This window comes from Simochromis diagramma, unplaced genomic scaffold, assembly GCF_900408965.1.
Source record: "Simochromis diagramma unplaced genomic scaffold, fSimDia1.1 OVJJ01000753.1, whole genome shotgun sequence".
Lineage (NCBI taxonomy): Eukaryota > Metazoa > Chordata > Actinopteri > Cichliformes > Cichlidae > Simochromis > Simochromis diagramma.
The window spans coordinates 20338773-20354935 of record NW_024387523.1 but is presented as its reverse complement, the minus strand read 5'-3'; the positions used below and the strand labels follow the sequence as shown (position 1 = coordinate 20354935).

Genomic DNA, 16163 nt, shown 5'->3' with positions numbered 1-16163 from the left:
TAGTGATGCAGGGCAGCGACATAAAAATTAAACAGACCGCCAATTTGTGCTGTGTTTGTTATATGGTATAAGTAGAGAGTGCCATGTTATGTGTGTGACACAGCATAGCTCGAGCTGCCTACCTCAACTAGCTAGTAGTAAGGACTAGGGGTGGGCGATATAAACGATATACGATAGAAACTATATAAATTTGGCCAACGATAGAGATTTTGACTATATCGCTCTATCGCGATAGCGCATGTTGATGATGTCATCAAGCTGCGCCTGTTTTGGTTGAAACCATCGCAGCGGCTAAAACCATTATCATCTGCAAATTATGGCGTGCGACAGTCATAGCAAAGAGATGAAGCACTTTTGAAATATGGGGAAAGCCAAAAACTGCGCTTCCTCCACTTCCGTAACATTGATTCATTAATGTTGAATTCTCTCGCAGCTGCTCTATTCCCATGTTGTTGCAGTATATTAATAACTAACCTTGTATTGTGGACGAATAATCTCAGTTGTTCTCCTGACTGAAGTTTGGCCCGTGTATAGCATCCTGCTATGCGATTGCATTTGTCCCTAACCACCAGAATCCCTCACGTTAACTTTTATCGAGTGGGAAAAAAAGTTGGCGTTCATCCTCCAGCGTCACTGTCAGAACTTGGCATGAAATGTTTAGGTGTAAACTAGCGAGCTAACTTCCTGTTAACTTCTAACTCCGTTAAATTAAATAACTTCTGTTTTCATGGATGCATGGATGTAAAACTTAATTGTTACACCCGATAAAGCAGCAACGCTGATGATTTAATTACAGATGAAAGAATTTAGACCGTTTTTAACTCTTAGTGTTCGTTTGACTTTGGGACATGAAGGGACGGAGTTTTGGACCCAGATTACTCCGCGAAGCTCCTCACTACGGCAGCCGTAATGCTCTGACAATCCATCAAGCAGTGCGGCTTACCAAAGTTGTACTAAAACATTTTTTAACAGATTTCTGCGCGCCAAAATCGGTTCGAGGTCAGTAAGCACAACCAGAATTCATACATAAGGCACACTCTCGATTTTTGAGAAAATTAAAGGATTCTAAGTGTGCCTTATAGTGTGGAAAATACGTTATACAGAAGAAAAGAATATATCGCAATATATATCGTTACCGCACATGCTTCAAATTATATGCGATATGAATTTTAGCCCATATCGTCCAGCCCTAGTAAGGACCACTGTCTGTATAAGTAGGTGTCCTGTTAACGACAGCAGAATTGTGATGCAGGCTGTAATGAATGTGTGGCTCTTTTTTTAACAACACATCCATTTATTTTGAGTTCGGGGAAAGGACCGGGCTAAGTACTATTTTTTTTCTTACTGAGAGCAGTCTTTACACATATTTCAGTTCTATCGCACAAAGCATTGGAGTTTTTACACCACTCTTTATTGTAGAGTTTCATTGTCACAAATCCTTTTCTCAGCATTTCTGACTTGTTGGTGATATTTTCTGCCGCTTTTATAGTTTGGCAGAGGTTACAGAATAACTTCAGCACCTTGTACAACAGGTATCATCGATGCACATCTACTTCTAACACCTGCAGGTGTCACCCCAGCTGCTCGGACTCAGGCTGGCAGGGTTATACTCTGAGTTAGCATGGTCTCATCTGCACACACTTTGGTGCCGCAGGGATGAGGAGGAAAAAGAACGGGAGGAGGAGATCTGTTTACCACTGCCATAACCAGATTAATGGCTCTGTCGGCCAATCAGACAACACTGATGGGGAATCCCTGAGAAGATAGAAAGTAAAAATAATAATAATAAAGAAATAAATAAAAATAGCCCTGGCCTAGCCTTCCTGACCAATGGCCAGGTCCACAGAGAGGTGTATAAATAAATAAGGGAAATAAATAAAAGAGGAGGGAAACACATCCTGAGGGCATCCCCTACTGGCGTAGACAGCGCTGCCTCTCATCCCTCCCTCTTTCAGCATCTTCCACTCCAACCAATCACTCACACTATTTGAAGTTATTTGCTTGCACTCCCTCAGTCCCACACATCTCCCCCCCTCCCACCCCTCCAAACTCTGCTCCCTCACTTTCATTCTTTCTTATTAATGATCTCATTTCTCACTCTCCTTCCCTGAGGCCCAGAATGAGGTTAGATCTGCAGTCTGACCTATAAACACTGCCATGGAAACTGCAACGTGTTACAGCGAGACACCTCTTTAACACGGAGCATGGGGTGGAGGGCTGGTGGAGGGTGAGTGTGTGTGTGTGGGGTTGGGGGGTTCTCTCACCTTTATCTTAGCCAGAGGGCTATCAGATGCGAGATTTGCTTCACTTTCAACAATCCTTATCCAGGCAGAACTATTTTTCCCCACTTTCTGATTTCTTTGCTCTTTAAGACCAAATGGAAACCGTGACTTCGCTTGCTCGTGCTATCAGCTTCTTGTGGGAAGGGTTGGGGTCTAAATTAACATTATAGCGCTCTTTACCTCTCCTTCAAAAATTCTTGTGCTGTTGTCACTGATATCCAGATACTACTGAATTCAACTTTATTTCTACAGCGCCAAATCACAACAACAATCGCCTCAAAACACTTTATATTGTAGAGTAAAACCTAGAATAACAGAGAGAAACCCCCAACAATCAGATAACCGCCTATGAGCAAGCACTTGGCGACAGTGGGAAGGAAAATCTTCCTTTTAAGAGGAAGAAACCTCTAGCAGAACCAGGCTCCAGGAGAGGGACAACGATCTGCCACGACATGTTGGGGGAAGTTAGGTAGAGGGTGGGAGATACTTGGTTTCAAATATTCCATCTAGGAGGGAGAAATTTCTCAAGATACTGTGAATTTAGCAACAAAGCTATTACTCCACTAACATCTGCAGAACAAAATATTGGGCCTTTTTCTACTAAAGCACATGATACCCACAGAGTTGTGATCATGTATAACATTTCCATCACATTGCTCTGAATAGATTGACTACCAAACCATTGGATTCACAAGCACAATCGATTGCACGGTGGAATCCAAAAGCCAACATTTACTCCACATTTGCACGTTTGCTTCACTCTGAGTGACACTATACAAATTCACCTATGAAGTAACTCAAACTGAATCACAGAGCAAAGCCTAGTAAACATCAACTGTTTTGAGAAATAAGTTCAATTTTAGTCTGAGTTTCAAGCAGGAGAAATGGGTACAGAGTAAGAAACACCAGGATGGGATTTGCTTAAATCTCATTTAAGGGGTGAACCCATGGTCGAGGGGTTTTAGGCGCTTACCAAATCGGCTAAAGCAGCCTAGTTCCCGGATCAACACCCAGCCAGAACTTTGCTGCATGTCATTCCCCTGTTCTATCCCCACATTTCCTGTCAATCTCCACTCCACTCTATCGAAATAATAAAGGAAAAATATTATAACATGTTCACAGAGGCAGCCATAATGACATTTAGAGCTGGGTGATTTTCCTCTACCACATATGGCTATAGATTCTGAATTCAATCAAGTCTGACTAACATCACTAATTATATCAGTGCTGTCCTACAGGTTGGGCTGACTATGCGATTACGATTACAAATGGTTTATAAATGTTAGCTTAAATGTTGCTTCTGTGGGATATTCATCAAGGGCGTCTGTGAATGTGGTCTGTGGAATTCTGGCGATGAAACCTGCTACAAAATTCAGAAGTTAAAAGCGAAGACAGAAGCCTCACCGGCAGACTGGATGGCCGCGCCTGCATGCTGTCTTCTTGACTGCTCTTGTTTGGCTGGTTAGATGGAGGAGCGCTGGACTGTGAGCTGAAGGAATCCTGGGAGAGTTCCTGATTGGAAGAACGAAGACAAGAGACAAAACGGACACAATGTAAAAAAAATAAAAATAAAATCTCAGAGTCGAGCATTTATTACTGCTTGTTCCCTTTTTGCAGTGCACAGCTAATATAACCACTGTCACACTGATACAAATAACAGATCTCCACTGGGCTGGATAAATGTAGAGAGCCGTGACCGACTGTGATTTGAATATTTACTGTACGTCATGTTTGTGTTGCCACAGGGCTCACATGGCATGGGGAAAACTCACTGCTTATTCTACAGCTTGTGCTTCAACTTATCATATTTTTTTATTTATTTTTTACAAGAAACTACTAAAAACTGCCCCGTTCTGTCAACGGTCTTGTGTGCGGTCCATTTCCTGTTGTTCATACTATCCATTTAACAGACAGGAGCCTGTTTAATTAACTAAGTAATTAAAGCTTAATTACCAACAAAGCAGCTCTGAGTGGGCCACACCAAAGGTTTATTCAAAAGCTCTCATGGCTGTTTCCCTGTTTAACCCTTGTAGAGCAGCATCTCACTTCTTCCATGTGTTTTTGCTATGGAAAGCTGAGCGTGCAATGTTCTTTTCAACCGACTATTGAAAGTTATCAAGTGAAGGCATTTCCTGGGAAGCAGGCAGTTTGCAGTGCCACTGTTAGATCGGCACGGACATCATTACAGCACTGATTAAGTACAGTAAAGTCAAGAGCATGTGTCAGCGCAGGAATCTCCTGCTAATGGAAACACAGTTGCCCCTGACACAGCACATCACATCAAATTACAGCTAAAGTGTTCTAATAGAGTTTTGTGTAAGGATTACCTGTGGAGGAGGTGGGAACCTCTGATAAGGTGACTGCTGCTGCTGCTGCTGTTGTTGTTGTGGTTGCTGCTGCTGCTGCTGTTGTTGTTGTTGCTGCTGCTGTTGCAGCGGGGGAGTCTGAGAATATGGTGATGGCTGGCCCTGCTGGCCATGACCTGGAGGCTGTTGGGCTTGAGGAGGTGGACCTCCTGGTTGTTGTTGTTGTTGCTGCTGCTGCTGCTGCTGCTGTTGTTGTTGTGGTGGTTGTTGTTGTTGTGGGGGCCCTTGTTGTTGTGGGGTTTGCTGCTGTGGTGGCTGCCCTGGACCAGAGGGTTGCGGGTACCCAGGCTGGCCCTGAGAGCCCTGCTGACTTTGCGGACCAGGTCCCTGCTGCTGCTGCTGCTGTTGTTGACTCTGCTGTTGCTGGGGAGATACATAGGGTGGCTGTCCTGGCTGAGACTGCTGGGGCTGGCTATACGGAGGTTGACTCTGAGGAGGGCCGTGGGGACCTTGAGATTGTTGGTATGGGGGTCCTGGCTGCCCGTGTTGGCCTGGAGTCTGTGAAGGATGGCCCTGTTGGGGGTATGAAGGTCCAGAGGTTCCCTGGGGTTGGCCAGAGTATGGAGGTTGCTGCTGTCCAGGGTGAGGCGCAGGGCCATGCTGACCATAGTAGCCCTGACTTTGCTGTCCATAGCCTCCTGGGCCCTGTTGTCCATATGCTGACATCTAGAAAATAGGATATCAGTTATCAACAGTAGTTTATCTTCAAAGGGGAAGACTACCGATGCTTGATCTGAAAGTGCGAGCAGACACAACCAGGCACAGTTTTACTATCCGGAGCCCCTCTGTGGAATATCAGTCACTACCTGAATACAGCATGTGTACTGATGGGATCTGCAGAAATATATAAAAATAACTCAATATTCAAAGTCACCTCTTTAGTTTTTTTCCCCTTTTCATTTTTTTACCATTCATTCTCCACAGAGTAATCAGAGCATCTCTTCATCTTCCTCACAGATTAAACAGAAAAGACAAACTGCCCCCCCACCCCTCAGTTTGAGTGGTGTGTTCCTCACTATAAACTGATCAGTCAAAGCACATAAGAAAAAGCATCCAAGTGTCGGAATTCAGCCGTGTATTGCTTTAAATTACTGGCATGAAAATAAAAATTGAGTTTTGACTTCATCTCCTTGAACTTCAATATGAGCCTTTTCATATTCTGCCCGAACCTGCTCGCGGAATGCCTTTCAATACCAGTGTTTTTGTTTCATTACCCTCAAGGAACATGGAAGGAGAAAGCGCTGACCTTGTGAGGAAACACTGTAATAAGAAAAGAAGAAGGGGGGGGAGCCATGTGTGGGGGTTTTTCTTCTTCGCAAGGGGACTGAAGGGGGGTGAGGGGGTTCTCAGCTACTCAAGAACTATAAGAAAATACAAGATAGTAAAGAATGGCCTCACATTTAAAACAACATGAAGTGGCTGTATTGTATCTGTCTGACAAAGGCGGGGAAGCCGTTTTCTTCTCTGCAGGGCACTTATCGAGTCCATGGTCAAACACCAGGCAGGCCAGTATGAGATAATCACACCACACAATGGGCACAAGACCACAGGCAGCGGACGCACAAGAAAAAGGCTTCACTCTACGGGATTCCCTGCATGCATTTCTCTGTTAAGATGAACTGCCTGGCTGAGAGAGTTCAAGAAGGGGCTTATTCCTAGCTATGAGTAAGTAGCTATAGCAAACTGGATGTTTGCCGTTTTCAATTGGACAACGCTGTCAGAAGGTGCTGCCCACTGTGCCTGTCGACACAGCTTGGATTTCCCCCCCATCTTTGGCTTTCAAGCATGAAAATAAATCAGACAGTGGGAAACTGATGGGCTGCTCTCTTTTGTGTCTATCCCTGTAAAGAGTTTTTTTTCACCCCTCCTCTTTCTTCAGAGCCTTTTGGGATTCAAGTGAAAAAGATACAGAAACACAGTTTGGTTGGACTCTTCAGAGGAGGTTCGTGGATGTAGTTGAGGAAGGCGCGCAAAGGGTTGGTGTGACAGAAGAGGCAGAATTTTGGTTGGGGCTTTCATCCACCCTAATAACTTATTATTTAAAGTCCTGTTTAAGTATGCAAGGTAAGAGACACTCAAGGTGACAATGCTGATATTTCTTTGATGTCTAGCAGAGCAGGTGAACGTTATTTGGTTATATGTTAATGCACTTTATCCTCTCTAGTTTACAAGATATATCTAGTTAAAAAAAACAGACACAGGGCCACACTGTAAGTCTTTCAGATCTTTAGCTTTTTGTTTAATTACAATTGTTATGCTAAGCTAACTGTCAGATATGACATCGACGGTAATCGACACACACACACACACACACACACACACACACACACACACACACACACACACACACACACACACACACACACACACAATCTTCCCTATGACAGCCAGAACAGGGTCATGCCTTAATGGCTTTCAATTCCTTTAAGTCATTGTACCTGGATACATGACATTTCCTAAATATCTTCTGCTAACGAAGAGTTGTTTTGACCTGGATTAGACTTTCTAGTAATGACATAGTTGTTCCAATGCTCTATTACTCTGGCAGTATGGCAGAAGAGTGTTACCCTATCGATACTACAGGCTCTCCTCTCAAACCATGCTGTAGTTTTTTATCCTAGTTCATGTCTTCTTCTCACTAGATAGTACAAATTTGTGGAATAAATTCTGACTGCACAGTGCTGCTTTTTTTAAACTCGACTGCTACATATCACCTCACAAATATTTTTCTTGTCATATTTCTTATTCAAATTATTTTACATTTCTTTTTAAGGACTTTTAAATTGGTGCAGTAAACCAAAATGTACAAAAACATCTCATCACCTACTTAGTGGACAATCTGCTAAATTTACTAGCACAATTGATGAAAAGAATTTAGCCTAAGTCACCAGATATTTCAAAAATAATCTGCACAGAAATGTCTTAACAGCAAATATTGGTTGTGTAAGGTTTCAATTAAAACTGTACAAATAGAGAGCCAAGTTAATCATTACTGACCTGTTGTCCGTATTGCATGCCACTCATGGTTCCGGGTGGTCGGCTCTGCATCCCAATAGGGTACCTCTGAGGGCCCGGAGGGCCATAGCCCTGCCCTGGGTAAGAGCCTGCCTGTTGGGGTCCAGGCCCTGTGGGAGGTCCTTGCTGCTGCTGTGAGAAGGGGTTGGGTCCTCCATATGGTTGGCTGCGCATCTTCCCTACCTGGTCCATTGGGCCTGGAGGCTGGAGAAGATACAAAGAGAATATGTGATACATCCATGAACTGACGAAATAGATTGCTGGAATGACAATTCTGACATTAAAGCTGTATGGTGAAGCTGACTTTAGAAATAACTGTGTGATCCACACAATTATTGTGATTTTAGTGCTGATGGTAATGGCATGTCTAGAGTCCCTATTAGAGGGTTCAGTCATACCTCCTAACAAGCTCTATAGTGATAGAAATAAAGGGATCTTGTTCTGAGCACAGTGAAGTGACAGAAAAGGATGAGAAAATGCGGTCCAGGTCAAATTTAGCTAGAGTTATTTTAGAACCTTTTTTAGTGAGTTGTCTTGAGAAGGCATTACTCAGCATGACTCCACTGCAGTGTGTCCTATGAGCATCATCTCATAAACCAGCCACAGTGTAATCAAGCAAATATAGAACAAAAAGCAGAAGGGAGGGAAAAAAACTGTAGTGGATTTACTTTCCAAATAGAAAGGGAAAAAAAATTGGCCATGAATGAATGAATAAGCCCACTACATCCGCCAGGAGCGTTTCCCGGCCCAGGAGATCATTGTGCCAGTGGGTGGATACTGTTACGGCAGAGACGTTGGTAAAGGTTTCTATGAAAATAAGCTTAAGGAAGTGGAAGTGTCTGCGGTGGCTGGAGCTGTGCCCACCTCTCAGCTGGAAGCTGTGTAAGGATAAAGGGTGGGGTGGTGGATGTGGGGAATGACCTAGGGCATCCTGGACTCGTAGAGATTCACATGGTAAAAACAGGGAATGTTACGGAGTCAGATGGCATATTCTGGGTTGGTGGTGGTTTACAATGAGGTAGCTTCATCTGTCAACAGCTGGAACCAGTGTCATAAAATGTCTATGCCATAAAGGCGGTGACAGTGTGTTTGTGTGTACATAACACATGGTGGGATCCCTTCCGACACAACACTCCCCCGTCATGAGAAAGAAAAAAAAAAGTATATCCAATATTTCTAAAAAATTTAATAAAATGGGATTCCACTGCAGCATTATTATATGGTCATCAAGTGGAAAAATAAACAAATAGCAATTCACAACAAGTTTTCTGCTCGTTTGCCATGGTCTGATGCCATCAACACATCACACTTCTGACAGCCTGTGCATGTTCCCATCAAACCCACCGCAGCGGCGTCTGAAAGTACAAACCACAACGGGGTCTTTGAAGTAGCAACACCTCCTGGCCTGCTGACCTCGGGCAGCAGACACAAAGGTTTCATTGCTTCCCACGGTTATTAATCTGTGTGCAAGTGTGAGTGTGTGTGTGTGTGCCTGCGCGCGCGTGTGCGTACGGGTGTGTTTTTCCTCCCCCAAAAACCTCTTTTCCTCGGTTAAGGGAGACAACCACTGGGGCTATTTATAGCCAGTGAGACGGAGAGGGCAGTCTGCCGAAAATGTAACAGGTCCCAGCTGCACTGCTGTTTGAACCCGGGCCAGGGCTTGCTCTTCCTGGGCTTTAATAAAGCAGCAGGCTTTGGCACTCTATGAATGACAGTGCTGCAATGAAAGAGGGGGAGGTCGGGGTAGGGGGTGACTCAGTAGGAGGCTTGTGTGTTTGCGAGTGTGTGAAAATATGTGTGTGTGTTGCAGAAGACTGTAGCTGTTGGAGGTGGTGGTGGGGGGTGTGTGGAGAAGGGGTGGATCAACAAGCTGTCAGCGTGGTCAACCGACATTATCCAAGATAACATATTCCACTCCAGATTTTCCCTCTAGCCTCCCCCAGGCCAAACTCTCCTGAGCTCCTCCAGGTTCACAAGAGTGTGTGTTTGTGTGTTGTGTTGGATGTCTGTGCAGGGAAGGAGTAGGTGGGAACAGTGGGAGGTGGGATGGGGTATCTTGCACTCCCTTGGGTCATTACCGACCGCACCAGGGGTAGAGGTAACAGGCTCCACTGTGACCTCTAATGCACTTTTAACCCCAGACTCGAAGAAAGGACACCATGCCTGCTGCCCCCCCTCCCCGGTCATGCCAAGATAGGAGTCCAAACATCACTCTACACAGCTTAAATATGACTGGTAGAAAGCAGTGAAGAAGACACCACATTGATGCTGTTTTTTTACACATTTCCAAAAGTTTCTTTTGTCCAATTATGGCAATGAGGAGCCAAGAGGAGAAAAAAAAAAAAAAAAAAAAACTGGAGCGGTTTCTTTCACTGGACAGAAATATCCTATAGCTCTTTTCTAATGAGCTGCTTAAGCAGTTAGACAGAGCCTCCTGAGTCATCTGTAAAGTGTGCCACCGAGGCCTGAATCACTGGTAATGTCCTCCAATCCACATGAAAAATGACTAGCATGCAAACAAACTACAAAAGCCGGCACACTAAAGGTAAAATCTATTTCTCATTTAGACAAAAATCTCCCAGCGATGACTGGGCCATAAAACAATCAACCTTTCTTCCCCTCACCAATTTCGGTCGATACTTTTGCCAGCAGTGAGAATATTTCTAAACGAGCGAACAAACTGGCTTTTCCATTAAGAACCATGACAGCTCGGCACCCAGCTCAGTGGGGAGAGAGCTCGCAAGTACGACTTGACTACAATCGGGGTTTCCAGCCCGGAGTGGAACGTGCATAGTAACGGCTCCCGAAACAACCACTCTTCTCCCTCTCATGTCTCAGTTATCACCCACTCCACAGATGCAGATAGGGGTGCTTTGATCAGGTCAGGAGATAGTGAAGGTGAGCGTGCACTGTTCACAAGTGTGTTAACGTATTTAAAATTAGGCTTCATTTTCTTATTTTTTGAGTCATAACTATTAAACATTCTAAATCTTTTCTGTAGGAAAATGAGGTGAAAAAGCAGAAGAAACAGGTAGACTGCACTCCATTGAATTGTGTTAGCACAATTTGTGCTTCTAAAGATTATGAAAACATCATTTAGAAGAAAAATTAATTTGTCGTATTCGTTGAATCAATAATGCTCTTGTTTTGCCGTTTTTCCACTTTACGTGGACCAGTTATCCCAGTATACAGCCAGTATAAATGTATTTATTTTCTCTGATACACCCGCAGACCTTCCACGGTGTAGACTCTAGATTGTGGGGACAAGCAGTTGTCTCTACACGGCTTCATGAGTTCATGGAAATCCACTCTTAAAAAAAAAGTTCAATAAATGCATGATGTTTCAAAAGCTTGAATTGAGCAACTGTTTTTAATCGTCGATGACATTCCTGACCGCAATAATTTGTGATTATGACTTGCCACAATGAGCAGCACGGCATTAACAGATTTATAAACTTTGTTTCTACGTAACGTAACTATTGTAATAATTAACTGCAAAGTCACTGGATCAAAGTCACTGACCTTTTTAGAAATCAGTAAAGCATAAAAAATAACTACTACCTTGAGCCCTATTTTGCGGGCTTTGGCCTTCATATGCGTTAAATCACCCCCCCCCCCCAAAAAAAAACCACCCATAAATTATAAATCTGCTATCACACAACTGGCAATGTGACAAATTTGATCTGCAATGTAGTCAGTCAATTAGCATTCAATAACCTGTTTGGATAATTAAAGTAGCTGAAGCCAAACTCCAAAAATCCAATGAATCGCCATCATGACCACACAATATGGGTAGGATGTGTCGAAAACCGCGCTCAATATAATCTTATCACATTCATGTTTTGGCTCGATGGGTTTAAATGCATATGGTTTACAGCTCAGCATAAAGATGAGGAACGCAGGGTGTTTGTTTTACCTCTCTGCCTCATTCGATCATGTTAACACATCTGTACTCTGCAGGCTGGGAGATAGCTGTGGCCGGCCTACTGCTCCGCACTTCATTGATCTGTTTACCAGTATTTTCCTTGCATTGCTTAAGTTGTTCACATCGGACATACCATTACACATCCTTCAAATTCCCAGAGAGCTTTTGTAGAGGCCTTTGTAGGTGCGCGAATGTCTGCTTTAACCCAACTAAAGAGTCTACTGCATCTTGTAGACAGAGGCCTGTGAATGCTATACAAGAGTCTGTTTATCGTTCTCTTGCTTACAGAATTAGCACTGCTGCTGCTCCTCAAGTTGAGAATTTTATCAAAACCAAAAAAAAAAAAAAAAAAAAAAAAAAAAAGAATAAAAGTAGAATTATGTTAGCAAAGATTAGCAGTACAAGGTTGAGGGAAAAATTCCAATAGAGGAGATCTATACATATCATTTGTTAGTTTCTGATCTATTTAAAAGGACAATGGATTTCAAGGTCAAACAGCCATATCTTTAACAGTATGGGCTTGGTTGGTGGTTGAATTTTCAAGGCGAAGGACAGAAAGAGAATCGTTTCTGATGTATCACAGGAGAATGTCAGTGGTTTTAGTGGTGAGGTCAAGATGGACACAGCGGAAAGACGATAAGGCACGCAACACTACCGAGCTGAGTGCAAGTGCTTTGAATCCAAGTGCTTTGAAAGACAAATGGCCACAATAAAGGTCTCGCAGAGAAACCTGCCACTTACTGGCAAAATATGGTCCATCTCATGGAATTTATAAAACTACTTTCTTACAGCATACAGTATTAAAAGCTAGATTCTCAATTCCAGTTTTTCAACAAAGGCCACTCTGTGAATGATAAACATTTGAGTCCATTTTAGAACAGCATTTAACACTTTGAACTATTTCCCCTTTCTTGACTAACCAATTGACTTTGTCCGTTAAAATCCCCACAGTGTACAGCAGAGAATTCAAATGTTATGTTTTGACTGAAAAAAATGACATTAAGTTCCAGTTTACTTTCATATACAACAAAGATGCATCCAATATTAAATTCAACAGACTATGCAGAGCTCTCACCAATTTTAACATTTGCTTTTTGGTGTTACCTTGAAAGGGCTTCTAGCATGTTAGCATGACACAACCAAACAAATTACACTGAACATTAAAACACAGCATTTGGGAGAAAGAAAAAAAAAGACCTCAGAGAAACTGTTATATTTATTGTTCGACTTACAAACCCCCCCCAAAATTAACAGGTAGCACTCTCTTGCTTGATGGCTAACCCTACGAGATGCTAGCAACCTTTAGAAATATATACTCCTGGGTAACAATAGCACTAAATTAGCTTGGTCACATTATAACTCTCTTTTATAATCTGCTTTCCCCATTTAGTGTCATTTACATACACAACACACATACATACATATACATATACACACACACACACACACACACACACACACACACACATACATATATAAACACATACATACATATACATACATACATACATATATATATTTTCTCCTGTAGGATCTGTGTGGTGCCACTGAGAATCAGAGAGCATATCCCTTATATGGTCATGTCACACATCTTCTGTAGCAAGATTATGAGGGGCAGCAAATAAGAAGTTAAACAGAGACTCATTTCAGACAGAGGAGCAGTAGCGAGGCTCAGCACGAGATAAATGAAGAATTATTTTGATCTGTGAATCATGCAAAGCTATTATGATAGAATCCAAATATAAAAATAAGGTTTAGAAAAGGATCATAATAGATGTCCGTTAATTTTTAACATTTACCATGACCCTGTGAATGCCAGTGGTTTACCTTAGCCACACATAAATAACATAAAAGAGCAAATCAGACAACAAAGAAAAAACATGGTATCTGAAAATAACTCATTCCAATTACAAATAAAATATTCTATGACATTCTATTCTCATGAAATAGACTGCTTGTTATATAACCGGCGAGGTGGTGTGCCCGTCATTGTCCTCGGCATTTAGCCATAAATCAGAGTGTAAAATAAGTTAACATTCATTTTCAGTGGGTATTAAATTTTTAGTATGGCATTATAAAAGTAATGTGACTTGGGGGGGAAAAAAAAGAAGTTCTGTTATGTAGGGGAATTCCCTGACAAACACAGATCAAAAGGTATGTGACAAAGTGTTGCAGCAACCACTTTTTCCTGTCAGGTTGATTTTTCTTTTGTTTTTTTTGTTTTTTTACACCTTTAGAAAGGTTACTGGCATCTTATCATGCGAAAGATGAAAATATGCCAGTAACCAGTATTCTATGGAAATAATTTGGCATTGCAAAAATGATTAGAACTACATTTCCTCATGAATAATATATAACAGATTTAAATCAATAAAATTTACACTAAAACCAAGGATATCAGTATAAATGCACTCATCAAAATGTATTACAAACCGACTCATCAGAATCAGTTCAAGTCTCTGAGGTGTTTGTTTGCAGGCAGAATCTCACTAAACTCCTGGCACATCGTTCTTGACTCGCCGTGACTTAAAGGTTTACAACAAACCTTCCTCACACAGAAGCCTTAACTATGCGTGCTGGATTACGTCTCAAGCCACAACACGGTACTCTTTCCTTTTTCTGCTCAGTCATCTAATCAATTCTGAAGGAAACGCTTCCCCTCCTTTTTTTCCCCTCTGTTCCATAAAAAAATAAAAAATAAAAAAATAACTACAATTAGCACATGGCTAATCTGCATAGAGGGAAGCCAGAGCACTCTTGGCAGAAGAGGTTGCATGGAGTATATTGTGTCATGATAACAGGGGCTGCTGGTGGATATAGCAACTAGTCAAAAGCGCGTGTCACATGGGGTTGGGGAAAGGGATTTGTCAGGCACTGGGGAGGGTGAAGTGGGTGGGGCAAAGCTTGAGTGCAAAGCTGGAGTCTATGGGGCCAAGCAGAGCAGATGGACCGAGGGGGGGGACTGCTGCTAATTTAATCCGCCACACAGCCACATGGCCTTGACTCGGCACACACAAACACACACACACACACTACTGTTCAGTGTTAAAGCCCTTGGACATGCAAACACACTACAGCAACAACACATGCTGGCTACGGCCCCTCTCAGACGGTGGCTACGTCATACAAGTCACATCCATAAAGAGAGAGGATATCCTGCTCTTTATCACCAATGTCAAGTCAGAGGCTAAGATTTGTTTCTAAGGGTCCGTCAGGTGAACCTGCGCAGCGAAAACTGACCCCACGTTAATGCCGGCACTCACGTTCACAGTGGGAGCTGCCCAGTGTGACCCGACTTCACTGTTTAAGCTCCGAACACTGTCGCTGTACAAGTGAAGGGTTAAGCACTTTCCTCCACAGTAAGTGACGGTGTTCCTCATCCACTTTCTCTAGTGACATTTTTACAGCTGTGCAAGGAGTCATGCTGGTAACACTTCCCTTTAAACTCACATACAGCAGACAGAGGATCAAGAACCTAGGCTGAATATTAAACCTCTTGTCTTTATTTATTTAAATGGTATAGCAGCAAAAATTGCCGTTACATCTACCATATTTTCCGCACTATAAGGCGCACTTAAAATCTTCAACAATCGGCAGTGCACCTTATAATCTGGTGCGCCTTATCTATGAATTCTGGCTGTGTTTACTGACCTCGATTTTATGTGGTACACAGCGCTCAAAAATCTGTCAAAAAATGTTTTAGTAGGACTTTGCTAAGCTACGAAGCCGCACCACTTGATCGATTGTCTGAGCATTATGGCTACCATAGTCAGGAGCCTCGCGACTCATAGTAATCTGGGTTCAAAACTTCGTCCGCGTCAGGTCCCAAAGTCAAACGAACACTGTGTAAATTCTTTCATCTTTAATAAAATGATCAGTGTTGCTGCTTTACCAGGTGTAACAATTAAGTTTAACATCCAGGCATCCATGAAAACAGAATTTATTTAATTTAACGGAGTTAGAAGCAAGCAGGAAGTTAGCTCGCTTGTTTTGCTAGTTATCTAAACATGATATATCATGTTCTGACTGAGAGATTTCTGGAAAAAAATAAAATGTACAGCTCTGCTATCACTTCCAACATGAATGAAGACAGAAAACTACACACAATAGTGACGTTTGTAGGGTTACTGAAGTTGGACTAGATGGTATATAATGCTGTGCTAGTGATCGCTAGCGACACAGCTATGTTAGCATAACAAAGCGTAACACAGTGAACCTGGAGAATGAACGCTAACTTTTTTCCACTTGATAAAAGTTCCCGATGTTTTATTTTGACAAATGCAATCGCATGGAAAATTGCTGTAAATGGACCAAACTTCAGTAGGGGAGAACAACTGAGGTAATCCAGCCACAATATGAGATTAGTCATTAATGTAAGATAAGAAAACATTTTATTAGTCCCACACGTGAGAAATTTGTTTTGCTACAGCAGAAAGTGGACAGTGCAAAGTTACAAAGCAAAAATTAGAAAAACACTGGAACAACATATACTGTTGTTCCAGTGTTTATAGAGCCGCTACCAGAGAATTCAACATTAATGAATCAATGGTATAGAAGTGGAGGAAGCAAGAGGAA

The 16163-nt window shown here is 42.4% G+C and overlaps 1 protein-coding gene and 1 long non-coding RNA gene across 3 annotated transcripts in view; one reads left to right on the top strand and one right to left on the bottom strand.

The window, feature by feature from the left end:
- The window catches only part of arid1ab (AT rich interactive domain 1Ab (SWI-like)), a 55023-nt gene that overhangs the window by 23928 nt on the left and 14932 nt on the right, over window positions 1-16163 (bottom strand). For both annotated transcript variants that reach the window (XM_040021544.1, XM_040021543.1), the window contains exons 2-4: window positions 7646-7867; window positions 4610-5314; window positions 3687-3794 (exon numbers count right to left, since the gene is read on the bottom strand). In XM_040021544.1, the coding sequence (XP_039877478.1) occupies window positions 3687-3794; window positions 4610-5314; window positions 7646-7867 (1035 nt within the window). The remainder of the gene's footprint in view (window positions 1-3686; window positions 3795-4609; window positions 5315-7645; window positions 7868-16163) is intronic.
- LOC120727290 lies at window positions 1069-16053 on the top strand. The gene is made up of 2 exons (XR_005694478.1): window positions 1069-1192; window positions 15949-16053. It is a non-coding gene; the product is annotated as an uncharacterized LOC120727290 (long non-coding RNA).